The sequence below is a fragment of the Scyliorhinus torazame genome, chromosome 13 (assembly GCF_047496885.1).
Source record: "Scyliorhinus torazame isolate Kashiwa2021f chromosome 13, sScyTor2.1, whole genome shotgun sequence".
Taxonomy (NCBI): Eukaryota; Metazoa; Chordata; class Chondrichthyes; order Carcharhiniformes; family Scyliorhinidae; genus Scyliorhinus; species Scyliorhinus torazame.
In genome coordinates, this window is record NC_092719.1 from 36,063,316 (window position 1) to 36,081,962 (window position 18,647).

Below are 18,647 nucleotides of genomic sequence, written 5' to 3' on the forward strand. Positions count from 1 at the left end.
ACATAGACACCAATGCCTGGGAGACCCTTGCTCATAAGAGACCTACCTGGGGGAACCTCTTGATTGAAGGGATGCAATTCTTCGAGGTCACCTGACGGCAAGAGCAGTCCGAGAAAGGATCCTGAGACGATTACCAGCGATCTCGAGTCCAAGGACCGGTCCCACCTCCCGGAAACATCTGCCAAGCATGCGGTCGAAGATGTAGCTCTGTCCGACCCATCAGCCATGCAAGAACCCGTGACCAAAGACACTGAGTTTCTTAGGTGGACAATCATACTCATTAGCGAGTGATCGCCAAGAAAAAGAATACCCATATTGTTTAGCTTCTGGCAAGTTTACCTAAATGTGTATGTTTGAAGTTCTGTTGTTTAGAGTCAAATAAGTGGTACAAAATACAAACATAGCAATGTCGTACTGTATGACAGTTGGACCATTGCATTGTGCTAGCTCTTCAACTAAAGCTATTTGCTCAGTCCCATCCCTTTTCTCTTTTACAGTAAAGAACTATCTTTAGGAGATCTTAACACATACTTTCGCCAGTGTACTTGCGTCTGTCGTATAGCTATAAACAAATTATAACTGGCAACACTGCTGCTTCACGCTGCCGAGGTCCCAGGTTCGCTCCCTGCTCTGGGTCACTGCCCGTGTGGCATTTGCACATTCTCCCCGTGTTCGCGCGGGCTTTGCCCCCATAACCCAAAGATGTGCAGGATAGATGGATTGGCCACACTTAAAATAAAATAAAATATATATTTTTTTAAATTGCGTACTCTAAATTAAAAAAAACATGATGAAATTATAAACCTATTGCACTTGTTGAGCTGGTCAACTGACGGTAATCTTTTTCAATTTTCAGATAATTGTCATGGCTTGCCGTGAGTTTGAAATGGGGAGGGTAAGTTTTTCTTTATTTTATTCTTAATGTGCTTACAGTTTTAAAGGTTTTCTTTGAAAAGTGAACATGAATATTAACTTTGCAGCACTTTTGTGTCTTCTGTGAAAATTGTCTGCATATCTTATGAGCAAATTTTAAGAGCTCTCAAAATCTATAATACAGTTTTGCCTGCTTGTAAGCAGGTTATTTGCATAAAGAGTTTTGTTGTGACCATGAAGAATGATAAAAAACGTAATAAACTTCATTCTCAAGCTGTCGGGGTACAATTCTGCACCTTGTCTCTCACGTTTGAGTCCGGGGAAGTCGATACTTTGTTGGAAGCTATTCTCTCATTGCAAAAGTACAATAAGTGCAATAAAGCATTTTTGCCTCTGGTTAAAACTCTTGAGCTGGCTGCGTAACTGTTTATTTTCACTCACTTTAAATACCTGCTACTTTTGATTGACGCGAGATCAAGAAGTAGCTACAGTTAATGCTGCAATAACCAATGTGTGAAATAGGTTGCACTGCAAGTTAGGTCTTTGAGAGGAAAACTTTTTGTTTTGTGTATGTAATGCTATGAATAAAGGTACACTCCATTGTAACATTCATATTTCTTTATAGAAAAAATGTGAACGTTACTGGCCGTCACTTGGGGAAGCTGTTCTTCGCCTTGGGGAATTTCAGATTACTTGTGTGAGTACTTTGGCTATATGTGACGGATGTGTTTTGAGTCATTTGGAATGATAGTATTTCATTTGGTAACTGGCTATAAATCTTTTGCCTCTTGACAAAATTACTTACATTGCTTAAATTTTTATTTTGGGCTACTTATCAGGTTCAAGCTGTTATAACGATAGTTTAAATTAAAGGGAAAATAATGCAACCAAGTATTGATCTGGAATTGACTTTCCTGCATTTCCCTGTTTGACGTCCCAGTGCCCCAAACAAAACGAAATAATATAATGATTGAATTATATTTTGGTGGGATGTGGTTTGATGGACAAAGGAAGTCTTCTGTCATCCTACCCAAATCGTCAACCTTCATGTTTGAACCTGTACAAAGAACAAAGAAAAATACAGCACAGGAACACAGGCCCTTTGGCCCTCCAAGCCTGCGCCGACCATGCTGCCCGTCTAAACTAAAATCTTCTACACTTCCGGGATCCGTATCCCCCTCTTCCCATCCTATTCATGTATTTGTCAAGATGCCCCTTAAACGTTACTATCGTCCCTGCTGCCACCACCTCCTCCGGCAGCGAGTTCCAGGCACCCACGACCCTCTGTGTAAACAAAAAAAACAAACTTACCTCTAAACCTCTCCATCTCCTCTAAACCTTGCCCCTCGCACCTTAAACCTATGTCCCCTAGTAATTGACCCCTTTACCCTGGGAAAAAGTCTCTGACTATCCATTTTGTCTATGCCCCTCCTAATTTTGTAGACCTCTATCAGGTCACCACTCAACCTCCTTTGTTCCAGTGAGAACAAACCAAGTTTATTCAACCTCTCCTTATAGCTAATGCCCTCCATACCAGGCAACATCCTGGTAAATCTCTTCTGCACCCTCTCTGCAAATTTATTAATCAGACCAGTTACATCTTCTGCCAAATCATTTATATATACTACGAACAGCAAAGATCCTAGCACTGAACCTTGCAGAACACCCTCCAATCAGAAAAGCACCCTTCCATTGCTACTCTCTGCCTTCTATGACCTAGCAGTTCTGTATTCATCTTGCCAGCTCACCTCTGATCCCGTGTGACTTCACCTTTTGTACCGGTCTGCCACGAGGGACCTTGTCAAAGGCCTTACTGAAGTCCACGTAGACAACATCCACTGCCCTACCTGCATCAATCGTCTTTGTGACCTCCTCGAAAAGCTCTATCAAGTTCGTGAGACACAACCTCCCCTTCACAAAACCGTACTGCCTCTCACTAATACGTCCACTTGCTTCCAAATGGGAGTAGATCCTGTCTCGAAGAATTCTCTCCAATAATTTCCCTACCACTGACGTAAGGCTCACAGGCCTGTAGTTCCCTGGATTATCCTTGCTACTCTTCTTAAACAAAGGAACAACATTGTCTATTCTCCAGTCCTCCGGAGCATCACCTGAAGACAGTGAGGATCCAAAGATTTCTGTCAAGACCTCAGCAATTTCCTCTCTCGCCTCCTTCAGAATTCTGGTGTAGATCCCATCAGGCCCTGGGGACTTATCCACTGTAATATTTTTCAAGACACCCAACACTTCGTCTTTTTGGATCTCAATGTGACCCAGGCTATCGACACATCCTTCTCCAGACTCCACATCCACCAATTCCTTCTCTTGGTGAATACTGATGCAAAGTATTCATTTAGTACCTTGCCCATTTCCTCTGACTCCACACATAGATTCTCTCCCCTGTCCTTCAGTGGGCCAACCCTTTCCCTGGCTACCCTCTTGCATTTTATGTATGTGTAAAAAGCCGTGGGATTTTCCTTAACCCTATTTGCCAATGACTTTTCATGACTCCTTTTAGCCCTCCTGACTCCTTGCTTAAGTTCCTTACTACTTGCCTTCTATTCCACACAGGCTTCGTCTGTTCCCAGCCTTCTAGCCCTGACAAATGCCTCCAAATGACATAATTATGTCAGTCAGATGGCTGAATGATCATTGGAGCTGATCCTAGCGCTGGTCTCACCTGACATCCCTATTTTCCAGCAATAGATTGAATGACATCTGGCTGGAAACAGAGCACATTTCCTTACTTTTGATTCTCTTTGAGCTCCTCCCCTCAAAAGACTGTGAAAAGGTACAATGTTTTGAATGAAATATTAAGGTCTGTCAGCCATCCTGATTACGAGTTAATTTTTGTGGTTTTGTATAAGAATATAATTGCCCCCCCCCCCCAAAAGGATGCTGCTGCTGCTGACAATTACTGCTCCCCATGAAAGTCAAGGACAGGTTGCCACCGCCGGGAGAACTCCACCAAGGACCCTCTCAAGGCGAACTCTATTCGCTCCAGGCTGAGGAACCCCACCATATCGCTAACCCAGGTCTCCACACTCGGGGGTTTCGAGTCCCTCCACATTAACAAGACCCGTCTCTGGGCTACCGGGGAGGCGAAGGTCAGTACCTCGGCCTCTTTCGCTTCCTGCACTCCCGGATCCTCTGACACCCCAAATACCGCTACTGTTGGACCCGCCTTCATCCGAGTGTCCAAAACCCTAGACATCACCCTCGCAAACCCCTGCCAGAATTCTTTAAGCGCCGGGCATGCCCAAAACATATGGGCATGGTTCGCCGGACTCCCTGCACATCTCGGGCACCTGTCCTCCACCCCAAAAAACTTACTCATTCTTGCCACCGTTATATGTGCCCGATGCACCACCTTAAACTGAATTAAGCTGAGCCTGGCACATGATGAGGAGGAGTTCACCCTGCCCAGGGTGTCGACCCACAGGCCCTCATCCAGCTCCTCGCCCAGCTCCTCCTCCCACTTGCCCTTCAACTCCTCCACTGAGGCTTCCTCTACCTCCTGCAGCTCCTGATATATGTCTGACAATTTCCCCTCCCCTACCTAGATGCCAGACACCACCCTGTCCTGGATCCTACACTGGGGCAGCAGCAGAAATGTCCCCACCTGTTTTCTAAGAAAGTCCCGAACCTGGAGGTACCTGAACCCATTCCCCGGGGGCAGGCCGAACCTCTCCTCCAGCGCCTGCATGCTGGGGAAAGTCCCGTCTATAAACAGGTCCCCCATCCTCCTGATACCTGCCCTATACCAGCCTTGGAACCCCCCATCCATCCTACACGGAGCAAATCTATGGTTATTCCGTATCGAGGTCCACAACGAGGCCCCCTCCTCCTGCCTGTGTCTCCTCCACTGCCCCCAAATCCTCAGTGCTGCGTCACCACCGGACTTGTGGAGTATCGCGGCGGTGAGAACAGCAGCAGAGCCATGACTAGTGCCCCTAGGCTGGTGTCTTAGCATGACGCTGCCTCCAGCCGCCCCCTCCTTCAGCATCCACTTCCTAATCATGGCCACATTGCCCCCCTGGCTACGCTCCAAGAATGCCCTTTTAACTCGTGGGGTTTAATTCGCCTGCACAAATCCCGTAACAATCCTATTCACCTGCTTAAAAAAGGACTTGTGGATGAAAATGGGGAGGCACTGAAAGACGAAGAGGAACCTGGGAGGACCGTCACCTTCACAGTCTGCACCCGTCCCGCCAGGGAAAGCGGGAGCATATCCCACCTTTTAAACTCTCCCTCCATCTGCTCCACGAGCCGGGTTAAGTTGAGCCTATGCAGGGCATCACAGTTCCTGGCCACTTGTATCCCCAAGTACCGGAAGCTGCTCTCCACTACCTTGAGCGGGAGCTCCCTCAGCCTCTCCTCCTGGCCACTAGCATGGACCACGAACAGCTCACTCTTCCCCACGTTCAATTTATACCCCGAGAAACTCCCAAAGTCCCTCAGGATCCGTATGACCTCCCCATCCCCTCTAGCGGGTTTGAAATGTACAACAACAGGTCATCCGTGTAGAGGGAGACCTGATGTCCCGTCCCCCCCTGCGCACCAGCCCCCTCCAATCCCTTGAAGTCCTGAGCGCAATGGCCAACGTCTCAATTGCCAGGGCAAACAGCAACGGGGGCAGCTTGCCACTCACCATTATGTACCTGCCCCCGTTGTCCGCCACGATACTCCCCGCCTCAAATGCCACTCGTTTACAAACCAAGTGAAACACCTGTCCCACCCATCCTTTCCTTAGCCTCGTCTAGGCGCGAGCTTTAAGTGCGTCTCTTGCAACATGCCTTCAATCCCTTTAAATGCGAGAACATGCGGGACCTCTTGACCGGCCCATTCAGGCCCCTCACGTTCCGCGTGATCAGCCTGGTCGGGGGGGGGGGGGGGGGTTCGCGCCCCTCTTCCCCCCCCCCCCCCCCCCCCCCCCCCCCCCCCCCATCCTGCCGACTAGCCATCTCCCTTTTTTGGCCAGCCACGTGCCCCCGCCTCCCGTTTCCAGCCCTCCCCTCAGTGGCCCCCCAACCCGACTCTCCACCCATTCCCCTCACCTGACTCCCCTTCAGTCAGCACAGCACCCCCAACGCCCCACCCCCCGGTAGAGGGGCAAGTGTCAACCGGGACCTTCCCGTGCGCCGGACAACCCGTCCTGGGCATTTCCCGCCCCCTAAAACCAAACCCCATGAAAACAAAACAAACAACAAAACCACCAAACAAACTGGAGCAGACAAGCAAATAATCTTATGCTTTACCCGCCATCTTACCCCCCCCGGTCCACCCCCACCTGCACATTTCACCCCCATACAACTGTACCTTAGTTCAGGTCCAGCTTCTCTTGCCTGATGAACGACCATGCCTCATCCTGTGTATCAAAGTAATGGTGCCTGTCCTGGTATGTTACCCAGAGTCTCGCCGGATGAAGGAGCCCAAACTTCACCCCTTTGCTGTGGAGGACCGCCTTAGCCCGGTTGAACCCCGCACGCCTCCTCGCCAACTCAGATCCCAAGTCCTGGTAGATGCGGATCTCGCTGTTCTCCCACTTACTGCTCCGCTCTTTCTTCACCCACCGCAGGACTCGCTCCCGGTCTGTCAAACGATGAAACCGTATCACCATCGCCCTCGGTGGCTCGTTCACCCTCGGCTTTCTGGTGAGGACCCTGTGCAGCTCCAAAGGCCGTGGGAAGGCCCCCGCGCCCATCAGCGTCCCCAACATCATGGTCACGTACGTGTTCGCGTCCGCCTCCTTCGGGGAGGCCCAGGATCCGCAGATGGCTCCGAGACCTGTACTCAAGGTCATTTAGCCTCTCTTGCCGTCTCTTATGTTGCGCCTGCATCTTCACCGCCAGGCCCAGGATCTCGTCCTCATTCTCCGCCACCTTCCTCCTCACCTCCTTGATCTCCTTCTCCTGCGCCACCACAATCTTCTCCATGGAGGCCAACATCTCCGTTTTAAGCTCCATAAAGCAGTTTTTAAGGAATTCTTGTTCTTTGGCCCACTGGGGCCACATCTCCCGATCTTCTCTGGCAGCCATTTTGTCTTCCCGGACCTTCTCTGCCTTTTTCCCTGCGTTTGCACGTCTGCTGGCCCCACTGCGAGTTCTCTCCATGCAGCACCAGGGGGAACCTCTCCAGCACCCATTCCCACACTGGTCTCAGCCTCCAAGCACCGCCGCCGTCCCGTTCAGCGGCCCGAAATACCGATCTCGGCGCGAGCTGCCGTGAACATGACCTAGCTGGTCATGGATGCCACCGGAAGACTCTGACCTAGGCCTTTACATATTTGCAGTCTGTTATCAGTGGAGTTGAAACTTAACTGTCTTTTTGATCTACCAAATCACTCAGCCACAGCAAAACACTACAATGTGGAAAATTGCCTCGGAATGCTCCATCCACAATAGCTATAATAAGTCCAACCCAGCCAATGAGCAATCATCAGAAAGGTGGTAAAAACCGAGAATAATAATATTAGCAAGTGATACTTACCAGTAATCTGACCAATGCTCAGTTTGGGCCCTGCCAGAACTACTCTGCTTCAGAGCTCATTTCAGCCTTGGTCCAAATATGAACAGAAGAGCCTAATTCCCGAGATGGAAATAAAGTGATTGTTCTTGACATTAAGATAGTATTTCACAAATTGACTAATGCAAGGAGCCCTTGTAAAATTCAAGTCATTGGCGAGTCTGTGGAAGGAGGTATATCTAGCAAAACAGATAGTGGTGGCTGGAGGCTAATCACCTGAGCTTCAGGATATCTAAGAGTTCATCAAAGTAGCATCTTGGGCCATACGATCTTCAGCTGCTTCATCAGTGACCGTCTCGTCGCCATCAATTTGTAAGTGGAATTGTTTACTGTGATTCCATAGTGCTCAGTTCTATTTGCAATTCTTCAGATAATAAAGCAGTCCATGACTGTATACAGCAAAATCTGAACAACATGCACAGGGTTATTTAAAAAAAATTATTTTCATGCAACATAAGTGATACTGGCTAAGCCAGCACTTCTGTTGCCATCCCTAATTGCCATTGAGAAGTGATGGTGAGCTGCCTTCGTGAACCGCTACAGCCTCTGGTTAGTACACCTACAGTGCTGTTAGGGAGATCCATGATTTTAACCCAGCAATAGTGAAGAAATGATATATTTCCAAATCAGAATGGTGTATTGCTTGAAGGGAAACTTTCAGATGGTGGTTCCTATGCTTGTGATGCCCTTGTCCGTCTAGGTGGTAGAGGTTGTGTGTTTGAAAGGTGCTGTTGCAGAAACATCAGAATGATGTGACATGTAATTTAGCAGCACACAGTGTCAAGCTGTGACCAAGTCCAATATTAGAAAAACAAAGGTAATATTAAGGGATTTATATTTGTATTGATAAATATTATGAATACATGGGTCTGATTTAATGATTCTGTGCCTGGAAGAGTAAAACCAGTAGTTAGTTTCATGCTGGACACGTGTGGGGTCAAACTGTGTTTCTATTGTGCTTGGAGAGGGCTACGGCATGAAGAGTAAATAAATAGGCCAGCAAAGGTATGCGGTGTTGCTACGCAACTGGGGCCTTGTAAGGCAGAGAAGCTTTTACAAAATAAATTTAGAGTACCCAATTCATTTTTTCCAATTTAAGGGGCAAGTTAGGGTGGCCAATCCACCTACCCTGCACATCTTTGGGTTTTCTTTCTCCCAGGATCACACAAGTCTGAGGAATTAAAGTGCGTTCACTTGGGGACAAAGCTTGGGAAGTACTGACATTGAATATACAGCTTGAAAAAAAACAAAACCATCTGGTCCAATTGGTCTATGCTATGGTTCATGCTCCACCTCGGCCTACCCCACCCTCTCACCCTGCCAACAGACCCTTCCATTTCTTTCTCCTCCATTATGCACTTACCTCGCTTCCTCTTGCATGCACCTATGCTATTCACTTTAAATACTCCCATGTGGCAACAAATTCCACTGTCTAGGTGAAGAATTCTTCGGAATTCCTTGCTGAATTAATTGATGACTGTTGTATGACTCCTAGTTTTGAATCTTCTCAAATGTGGAAAGGTTGCTAACAAAGTTAACAATATATTGTATCTTTTTTTTGATGTACCCTTGGTTTTGTAAATCAAGTGTTTTGTGGTTAAGAAATATTTGCTGTCTGGAATTTGCCTAAACTTTAAGTTTTGGCAAACCTAACCTGGTTTATTCTGAAGTCGCACTGCTTGATGGTCTTTTCTTCTTTGAAGAACAGGAAAGAGGTCATTAATTTAATTTAGTAAGACATGGATTTCTCTCTAGGTAGTGTGTGTATAAAGTAATAGTTCAAAAAGTGAAAAATATTCACTATAGATATAAGCTCGAGTGCTCTCCATGAGAAAAATAGTAAGTCTAGAGGGATGAGGTTTGAAAGTGGAGAAGACAACATTGACTGTTAGAGGCAGGTTCATATTTGTGTACATGAGTTAACAAGGCCAAGTTAAGTGGTCAAGGAGGTAGGAATGGGGCAGTCTTAACCTATTTTGGACATGAGGCCCACTATTCATTCGCATTAGATATTGGAAGAGAGTGCAGGAATGATATGTTTGAAGCAAGGTCACAGGAAACTTGGAGGAATATGGAGTGGGCCTACATCTGTAGGATGATCCTTGTACACCCTTTGGCTGTCGAAAAGAAGTGACAGCCGAACTTGAGGTAGTTGGGGTAGTATGGCCAGCAGTTGACGTGCATTGAGGGTTGTTGCCCATGGAGTTGAAGCTGCGGATAGTGGTGAGAACTGAAAAAATGCTAGGTTCTGAGAGGGGTTCGACAATGATGGCAGGCATTCTGTAGAAGGAGTTTGGAGTTCAGGCTGAAAGTCCTTTTCAAATATGGAATTTTTAAATAGCAGACACTTGGATAATAACTTTATTGACGGACCAGCAGGATTGTATTGCATTTCCTTGATATCTATGTATTATGGAAATTCTGGTCATAACAGTATTTTAATAATTGTTTTAAATAAACTGTAATCTTTTTATGGTACATGGTGCTTGAAATTTCTGTATTACAGGATAATTAATATTTTAATGCCTTTCTAATTTTAGCCATGATTACTTTGAGGTATACGAGCTTCTGAATGTTTACAATAGTTTGCATTTACAATTCACATAGATATGTTTGTACCCAAAGCAACATTGTGACTCAACATTTTTGTTTATTCCCTTCATTGCTTGTTATTTTACCAGCTACTTCCAGAATCCCATGAAGCATTCCAGAGTCACTGCTTACTGATTTTTATTTTTATTTTGTTCTTCCAGGAGGCAGAACAAGCAAGAAATGACTATTTTATAAGGACTCTATTAGTGGAATTCCAGAATGTGAGTGTTGCTCCAATGTAAACTATAGATCTAGTTTAACTTTTCTGATATAAATTAATCTTTACTACGTTTACATTTGGCCAGTGCTAAGTAATACATTTGCATATCATCCAATATTGTGATTTCATACTACAGGGTTCTTGTTTGAACTATGACTGAAGCACTCAAAGTGTTCAAATAGATGAGTCATTGGAGAATTGAAGTAGCATTTTACTGTAAACCATATGACAATTTAGTTGAAAGAATGCTGTTGCATACTTTGCATTTCCTGAATTTATAATTATAACAGATTACACTCGGTGACTTATAGATTTCATAGAATTTACAGTGCAGAAGGAGGCCATTCGGCCCATCAAGTCTGCACCGGCTCCTGGAAAGAGCACCCTACCCAAGCTCACACTTCCACCCTATCCCCATAACCCAGTAACCCTACCCAACACTAAGGGCAATTTTGGACACTTAAGGACAATTTAGCATGGTCAATCCACCTAACCTGCACATCTTTGGACTATGGGAGGAAACCGGAGCACCCGGAGGAAACCCACGCACACACTGGGGGAACGTGCAGACTCCGCACAGACAGTGACCCAAGCCGGAATTGAACCTGCGACCCTGGAGCTGTGAAGCAATTGTGCTATCCACAATGCTACCGTGCTGCCGTTTGCTTGTTTTTAGAAGTTGTGCTTTATATAAAGAATACTGGCAATGGGGACTGTAGTAATAATCATAGAACCATAAAAACCCTCCAGTGCAGAAGAAGGCCATTCGGCCCATTGATTGTACACCAACCCTCTGAAAGACCCTACCTAGTCCCATTCCCCCAACTTATCCCTGTAACGCCATAACCCCACCTAACCATTGGACACTAAGAAGAATTTAGCATGGTCAATCCACTTAACCTGCACATCTTTGGACTGTGGGAGGAAACCGAGGCACCCGGAGGAAACACATGCAGACACTGGGAGAATGTGCAAACTCGATGCAGTCACCCGAGGTTGGATTTGAATCTGAGTAACTGGTATTGTGATGCAGCAGTGCTAACCACTGCTGCCCCAAACAAATTTACAGACTAGATGGAGTAAAGGTGTTTCTGGTTAGCTTTCTAATGTTCCTTTCAGTCTCAGTCAGTAAAGGAGCCATTCTACACCAGTTATATCCATTGACTATCCACCCAGTCAGTGAGATTGCTAATTTATATTACATTGTAGACAGATTTACACTCTATCTGTGTTGAAGGTGAATTGGTTTGAAGGATGAAATGCATTCATTCAATGTGTCTGGTTGCTTTTGAGAAAATTCAAAAAGGTGAAAGCATTCATTTTAACTCTGTGTGCCGCCCCTCCCATGACATTACTTCTTATTAAGCACCTAAAGTCTACAAAATGTAATTTGTTAGACTTTGCCAACCTACCATCATACACTTTAGGTGGAATAATGGGAAAGCAAATTATCACTTGATAAAAAATATCTTTCGCACTTTTTTGCTGGGAAGTTTATCATTCACACTTGTTTTAATGATTTCTCCATTTTCAGTTTGCCTGTTCTTTGGTTCCTGCCTTTTCCTTCACATACCGACATCCAGGTCATTCAATAAACAGTTTGATACTATTGATTTGGCCCAGCTATTATTTTTTAAAATAAATTTAGAGTACCCAATTTTTTTTCCAATTAAGGGGCAATTTAGCGTGGCCAATCCACTGCCAGTCTTTGGGTTGTGGGGGCGAAACCCACGCAAACAAGGAGAATGCGCAAACTCCGCACAGACAGTGACCCAGAGCAGGGATCAAACCTGGGACCTCAGTGCCGTGAGGCAGCAGCGCTACCCACTGCGACACCGTGCTGCCCCTGGCCCAGCTATTATTAGATGCATTGTTTGACCCATTTATTGCTGCCAAATACCCGGTGCATTTAATGGCACTCCCTATTGTTAATGTGTAAGTCGTCCAGCAACTTGTATCAAAGAAGAGATGCATCATAATCACTACAAGTGGCTGAACAATTTACACCACTTTGCTGTTTTCCTCACCATAATGGCAACATGCTCTGAAACACCCTGTGAATTTCATTAAATTCCTGTATTTGCATGTTATTTATTTTTAAAACTTTTTTCATTCTCGCAATCCAGCTTTATTTCCTGTTTGTGTTTGGATTTTCAGTGCCTATTTGGCCCCCTTTCATTATATTCTTCTCCATCGTTCACGGTAGCACAGTAGTTAGCACTGGTGCTTCACAGCACCAGGGACCTGGGTTTGATTCCCGGGTTGGGTCACTGTCTGTGCGGAGTCTGCACGTTCTCCCCGTGTCTGTGTGGGTTTCCTCCAGGTGCTCTGGTTTCCTTCCATAAGTCACGAAAGGCGTGCTGTTGGGCAAATTGGACATTCTGAATTCTCCCTCGAACAGGCGCCAGAGTGTGGTGACACAGGGCTTTTCACAGTAACTTCATTGCAGTGTTAATGTAAGCCTATTTGTGACATTAATAAAGATTTTAAAAATTAAAATCATTCTTTATTTTCCATTCCTAAATCTCATTGGTCAAGACGATGAAATTTGCAACACATTGTTCACCAAGGTCCCAGGTGCCCTGTTGTTTTTACTGTACCATTAATCAACTCGTGCTTCCCAACTTCAACTTCTACAGGGTAAAAACCGTTTTGAGCTGATAGGCAAGGGAAAATGTCTTGAGTAATGAGACACACTGCATGATGTGCTGATGCAGTAATATTTGGCCCCTTATCTTCCGTGCACAGGTTTTCAGCTATGAGGGTAACAACAGAACAATGTGAACTTAATGAATGACAAAAGCGTGTGATTGAGTGAAGTTCATCCTTTGGTTATTCTTCAGCGTGCCAGTTGTAATTTTGACTTCGCTTTTGTTGAGTAGCAGAGAATTAAACATTTGTGTATCTCTTTCATGCCTAGGAATCTCGTAGAATCTATCAGTTCCATTACATAAACTGGCCTGATCATGATGTTCCATTTTCATTTGATTCTATTTTGGATATGATCAGTTTGATGCGAGAATACCAAGAACATGAGGATGTTCCCATTTGTATCCACTGCAGGTACGAAAGAAAATATTTCTGCTTTTCGCCCCAAATTGAACAGGAATAAAAGGTTGATAAAGGCGGCACTATTTTCTTTAACTGCCATTGGAGCTACTTTTAATGTTATAACGTATATCAGTAAATACAGGGTATGGAGAATTTAATGTTTCTGTTTATTGTCTTCTACAATTATATAATTAATGTGCTACAATATAAATACAAACAGAACTAGATTTATGTTTGCTAATAGATACCTACAATCTGGGTATGATTAAGTTATGCATAGTGTGCAACACCTTTTCTATTCTGTTCTAGTTGTCAAATTATTTTAAATATAGTTTTTTGGCAAGGGTTTAGAAAAGGTTTATTGGCATATTTTTAGGGGAAAAAATGTTTCTGGAGGTCTACAAATTCAGTGGATGATAAATGGGGCAACTAGATTTACAAATTAAATGTTTGTACCGGTGATACCATTATATTTTTTGAAAGCATTTTGATTTTGTATGCATTTTAAAGAAAATTAATCTCCATGTGCCCCAATCTCATGGTTCTAACATAATTTTTTTCTTTAGCGAAGACGTATAGATAGTTGTTTGGTATTTCAGAGCTTAAATATGCAGAAAAAAAGACATTGTTGGAGTTAACTGCCAAGCATTGTTTGAAAATTTAAACCAGGCTGCTTGACTCTGGTCATTGCCCTAAGGAATTACTTCTTTGTTGCTGAAACACGCACAAAGTGGAGAGCCAATTATACAGCAGGCCATTCATTATGATCATGGCTGATCAACCAACTCAATAGCCTGGACCCCCCCGGCACCCCAAGTCCTTTGATTCCCTTCACCTCAAATGCTATATCTTTTTTTTTTTAAATCATCTTTTATTTTCCGAACAGAATGGACAAATGCTATATCTAACGCTTCTTAAAAACATAAATGTTTTTGTCTCAACTGCTTTCTGAGGTAGCGAATTTTGCAGGCCGGCAGCTCTCTGGGTTAAGAAATTTCTCCTCATCTCCATCCTAAATGATCATCTCAAACTGTGAACCTGGTTTTAGACATCCCCACATCGGGAGCACCTTTTTTGTCTTGAGTTCTATTGCTCCAAGACTAGCACTATAAACTTAGTGTAACTTTTTGAATTCCTCATTTTCTTTGCTGCTTGACTTAAGGATACATGTCCAATCAGCATCCATGGATCAAAATTGTATCATCAGGAACGACTCTTATACCTGTCAAGTCCTGTTGAGTTTTATAGGTTTCATCTTCCTGCGGCGACATAAACAAGAGTAGTCGTACATGAGGGGCGGGATTCTCCCTCAACTGGCCGGATGGCCCGACACCGGCGCAAACCATTCTGGCGTCGGGCCGACTGGAAGGTGCGGAATCCTCTGCACTTCCGGGGGCTAGCCGGCAGCGGAGGGGTTGGCGTGGCGCCGAAGGGCTGGCGCGAGTGCAGGACCGCTGCCGTGTTTCCTGCGCATGCCCAGGGGGCTCTTTGTGTCGGCCACGGTGGAGCCCTACAGAGGCCGGCGCAGAAGGAAAGAGTTTCCCCACGGCACAGGCCCGCCCGCAGATCGGTGGGCCCCGATCGTGGGCCGGGCCACCCCTGGGGCCGGATTCTCTCTTCCCCCCCCCCCCCCCCCCCCCAGGACTTAGCTAGCCGGCCTACAAGCCAGGGCCCGCCGTGGTGGACCATGTCCATATCACGCCGGCGGGACTGGCCAGGAAACGACGGCCGCTCGGCCCATCTGGACCCGGAGGATTACGGGGGGGGGGTGCTGCCAACGGCCCCCGACCGGGTGGTGGAAACCCCGCCCCTGCCCGCAAACCAGCGCCGGAGAATACGGCAGCCGGCGGGGAAGTAGATTTAGGACGGAGTGAAGGAGGAACTTCTTCACCCAAAGGGTTGTGAATCTCTGGAATTCCTTGCCCAGTGAAGCAGTTGAGGCTCCTTCTTTAAACGTTTTTAAGAAAAAGATAGATACCTTTCTAAAGAATAAAGGGATTCGGGGATATGGTGTACAGGTCGGAGAGTGGAGCTGAGTCCACAAAGATCAGCCATGATCTCATTGAATGGTGGAGCAGGCTCGAGAGGCCAGATGGCCTACTCCTGTTCCTAGTTCTTATGTTCTTATGAACGGCTCCAGCGTCGTGCTGGCCCCCTGTCGGGGCCAGAATCGGTACTCCCAGCAGCCCGTTCACGCCGTCGTGTTTCCGACGGCGCATACACTGCCGCCGAATGGGAAAATCCCGCCCAGGATCAGATAAAGCCAAAATGTTTTTTTGAAAGGGAAATCACATTTGACATTAGGGTTTTTGAGGATGTAACAAGCAGAATAAAGGGGAAAAGTGGATGGAGTATATTTAGATTTTCAAAAAACATTTGCTAAGGTGTCACAAGAAGGGGCCAGATGGCCTACTTCTGTTCCTAGTTTTTATGTTCTTATGTTATCTTTTTTTAAAAATATATATTTATTAAAGTTTTTTAACAAAACAATTTTTTCCCCTTACAAACAATAAACCCCCCCCCCCGTAACAAATTAACACAATCGCCCTGAGCAAGATATATACATGGCAAAATAGTATATTTACATAGCTTTATACACTGGCTCTCGTCCATTCGTGCCAGTTTCCCCCACCCTCCATGTTATCCTCCACTCTCCCGTCCCCTCAAGCCATCTCTTGTGTCGTGCCCCCCCCCCCCCCCCCCCCCCAAAAGGGTTGCTGCTGCTGCTGACTGACCTTCCTCTAACGCTCCGCGAGGTAGTCTAGGAACGGTTGCCACCGCCTGTAGAACCCCTGCGCAGACCCCCTTAAGGCAAACTTAATCCTCTCCAACTTTATGAACCCAGCCATGTCGTTTGTCCAGGCCTCCACGCTAGGGGGCTTTGCATCCTTCCACATTAGCAAGATCTTTCGCTGGGCTACCAGGGACGCAAAGGCCAGAATGCTGGCCTCTTTCGCCTCCTGCACTCCCGGGTCGTCCACTACTCCAAATATTGCTAGCCCCCAGCTTGGCTTGACCCGGACTTTCACCACCTGAGATATTGCTCCCGCCACTCCTCTCCAGAACCCCTCCAGTGCCGGACATGTCCAGAACATGTGGACATGGTTCACCGGGCTCCCTGAACATCTTCCGCATCTGTCCTCTACCCCAAAGAACCTACTCAACCTCGCCCCCGTCAGGTGCGCTCTGGGAACCACCTTAAATTGTATCAGGCTGAGCCTGGCACATGAGGAGGAGGAATTAACCCTACCCAGGGCGTCAGCCCACAAACCTTCCTCGATCTCCTCCCCCAGCTCCTCCTCCCATTTACCCTTCAACTCTTCTGCTAGCGCTTCCGCCCTCTTCTTTCATCTCTTGGTGTATTGCCGAAACCTTGCCCTCCCCGACCCATACACCCGAGATCACCCTGTCTTGAATTTCTTGTGTCGGGAGCAGCAGGAATTCCCTGACCTGTCACCTCATAAAAGCCCTCACCTGCATATATCTGAATGCATTTCCCGGGGGTAACTCAAACTTCTCCTCCAGTGCCCCTAGGCTCGCAAATGTCCCGTCAATGAACAGGTCCCCCATTCTTCTAATCCCCGCCCGATGCCAGCCCTGGAAACCCCCCTCCATCTTCCCCGGGACAAACCGGTGGTTACCCCTGATCGGGGACCACACCGAGGCTCCCACTGCACCCCTATGCCGTCTCCACTGGCCCCAGATCCTTAACGTTGCCGCCACCACCGGGCTCGTGGTGTACTTTGATGGCGAGAGCGGCAGCGGTGCCGTCACCAGCGCCCCCAAGCTTGTTCCTTTGCAGGACGCCATCTCCATCCTCTTCCATGCCGCCCCCTCTCCCTCCATAACCCACTTACGGATCATCGCCACGTTTGCTGCCCAGTAGTAGCTCCCTAGATTTGGCAGCGCCAGCCCTCCTCAGTCCCTACTGCGCTCCAGGAACCCCCTCCTTACCCTCGGGGTCTTGTTCGCCCACACAAACCCCATAATACTCCTACCTACTCTCTTGAAAAAGCCCTTGGTAATCACGATGGGGAGGCACTGGAACACAAACAAAAACCTCGGAAGGACCACCATTTTGACCGACTGCACTCTACCCGCCAGCGAGAGCGGCAACATGTCCCATCTTTTGAAGTCCACCTCCATTTGGTCCACCAACCTCATCAGATTCAATTTGTGCAGGGCCCCCCAGCTCCTGGCTATCTGGATCCCTAGATACCGAAAACTCCCCTCCGCCCTCCTCAGCGATAGGTCCCCTATCCCTCTTTCTTGGTCCCCTATCCCTCTTTCTTGGTCCCCTGCCTGTAGTACAAAAAGCTCACTCTTCCCTACATTGAGCTTATAGCCCGAGAACTCCCCAAACTCCCTCAAAGTCTGCATGACCTCCACCATCCCCTCCATTGGGTCCGCCACGTACAGCAGCAGGTCGTCCGCGTATAGCGACACCCGATGCTCTTCTCCCCCGCGGACCACCCCCCTCCATTTATTAGACTCCCTCAGTGATATGGCCAAGGGTTCGATCGCCAATGCAAACAACAGGGGGGACAGAGGGCACCGCTGCCTCATTCCTTGGTACAACCGAAAGTACTCCGACCTCCGCCGGTTCGTCACCACACTTGCCACCGGGGCACTGTAAAGGAGCTTAACCCAGCTAATAAACCCTCCCCCGAACCCAAACCTACGCAACACCTCCCAGAGGTACTCCCACTCTACTCTGTCAAAAGCCTTTTCCGCGTCCATGGCTGCCACTCTCTCCGCCTCTCCCTCCTCCGATGGCATCATTATCACGTTTAAGAGCCGCCGCACATTCGTATTTAATTGCCTGCCCTTTACAAACCCCGTCTGGTCCTCGTGTATCGCCCCCGGGACACAGTCCTCAATCCTCGTGGCCAGCACTTTTGCCAATAGCTTAGCGTCCACATTAAGGAGCGAAATCGGCCTGTACGATCCACATTGCAGTGGGTCCTTGTCTCGCTTCAGAATCAAGGAAATTGTCGCCTCCGACATTGTCGGGGGCAGGGTCCCCTCCTCTCTTGCCTCGTTAAAGGTCCTCCCTAGTAGCGGGGCCAACAGGTCCGCATACTTTCTATAGAACTCCACCGGGAACCCGTCCGGCCCCGGGGCCTTCCCCACCTGCATGCTCCCCAAACCCTGACTCAGCTCCTCCAACCCGATTGGTGCCCCCAAACCAGCCACCTCTTGCTCCTCCACCCTCGGGAACCGCAGTTGGTCCAGGAATCTTCTCATCCCCTCTTTCCCCCCCCCCCCCTTGGGGGCTGGGATCTGTACAACTCTTCATAGAAGGCCTTGAATACCTTGTTTATTTTCATTGCACTCTGGGCCATGGCTCCCCCACCATCTTTGACTCCCCCTATTTCCCTTGCTG

General features: G+C 47.2%; 1 protein-coding gene across 6 annotated transcripts in view; it reads left to right on the top strand.

The window, feature by feature from the left end:
• The window catches only part of LOC140387960 (tyrosine-protein phosphatase non-receptor type 12-like), a 198,333-nt gene that overhangs the window by 62,862 nt on the left and 116,824 nt on the right, over positions 1–18,647 (top strand). For all 6 annotated transcript variants that reach the window (XM_072471346.1, XM_072471345.1, XM_072471348.1 and 3 more), the window contains exons 5-8: positions 857–895; positions 1,499–1,570; positions 10,152–10,211; positions 13,131–13,273. In XM_072471346.1, the coding sequence (XP_072327447.1) occupies positions 857–895; positions 1,499–1,570; positions 10,152–10,211; positions 13,131–13,273 (314 nt within the window). The remainder of the gene's footprint in view (positions 1–856; positions 896–1,498; positions 1,571–10,151; positions 10,212–13,130; positions 13,274–18,647) is intronic.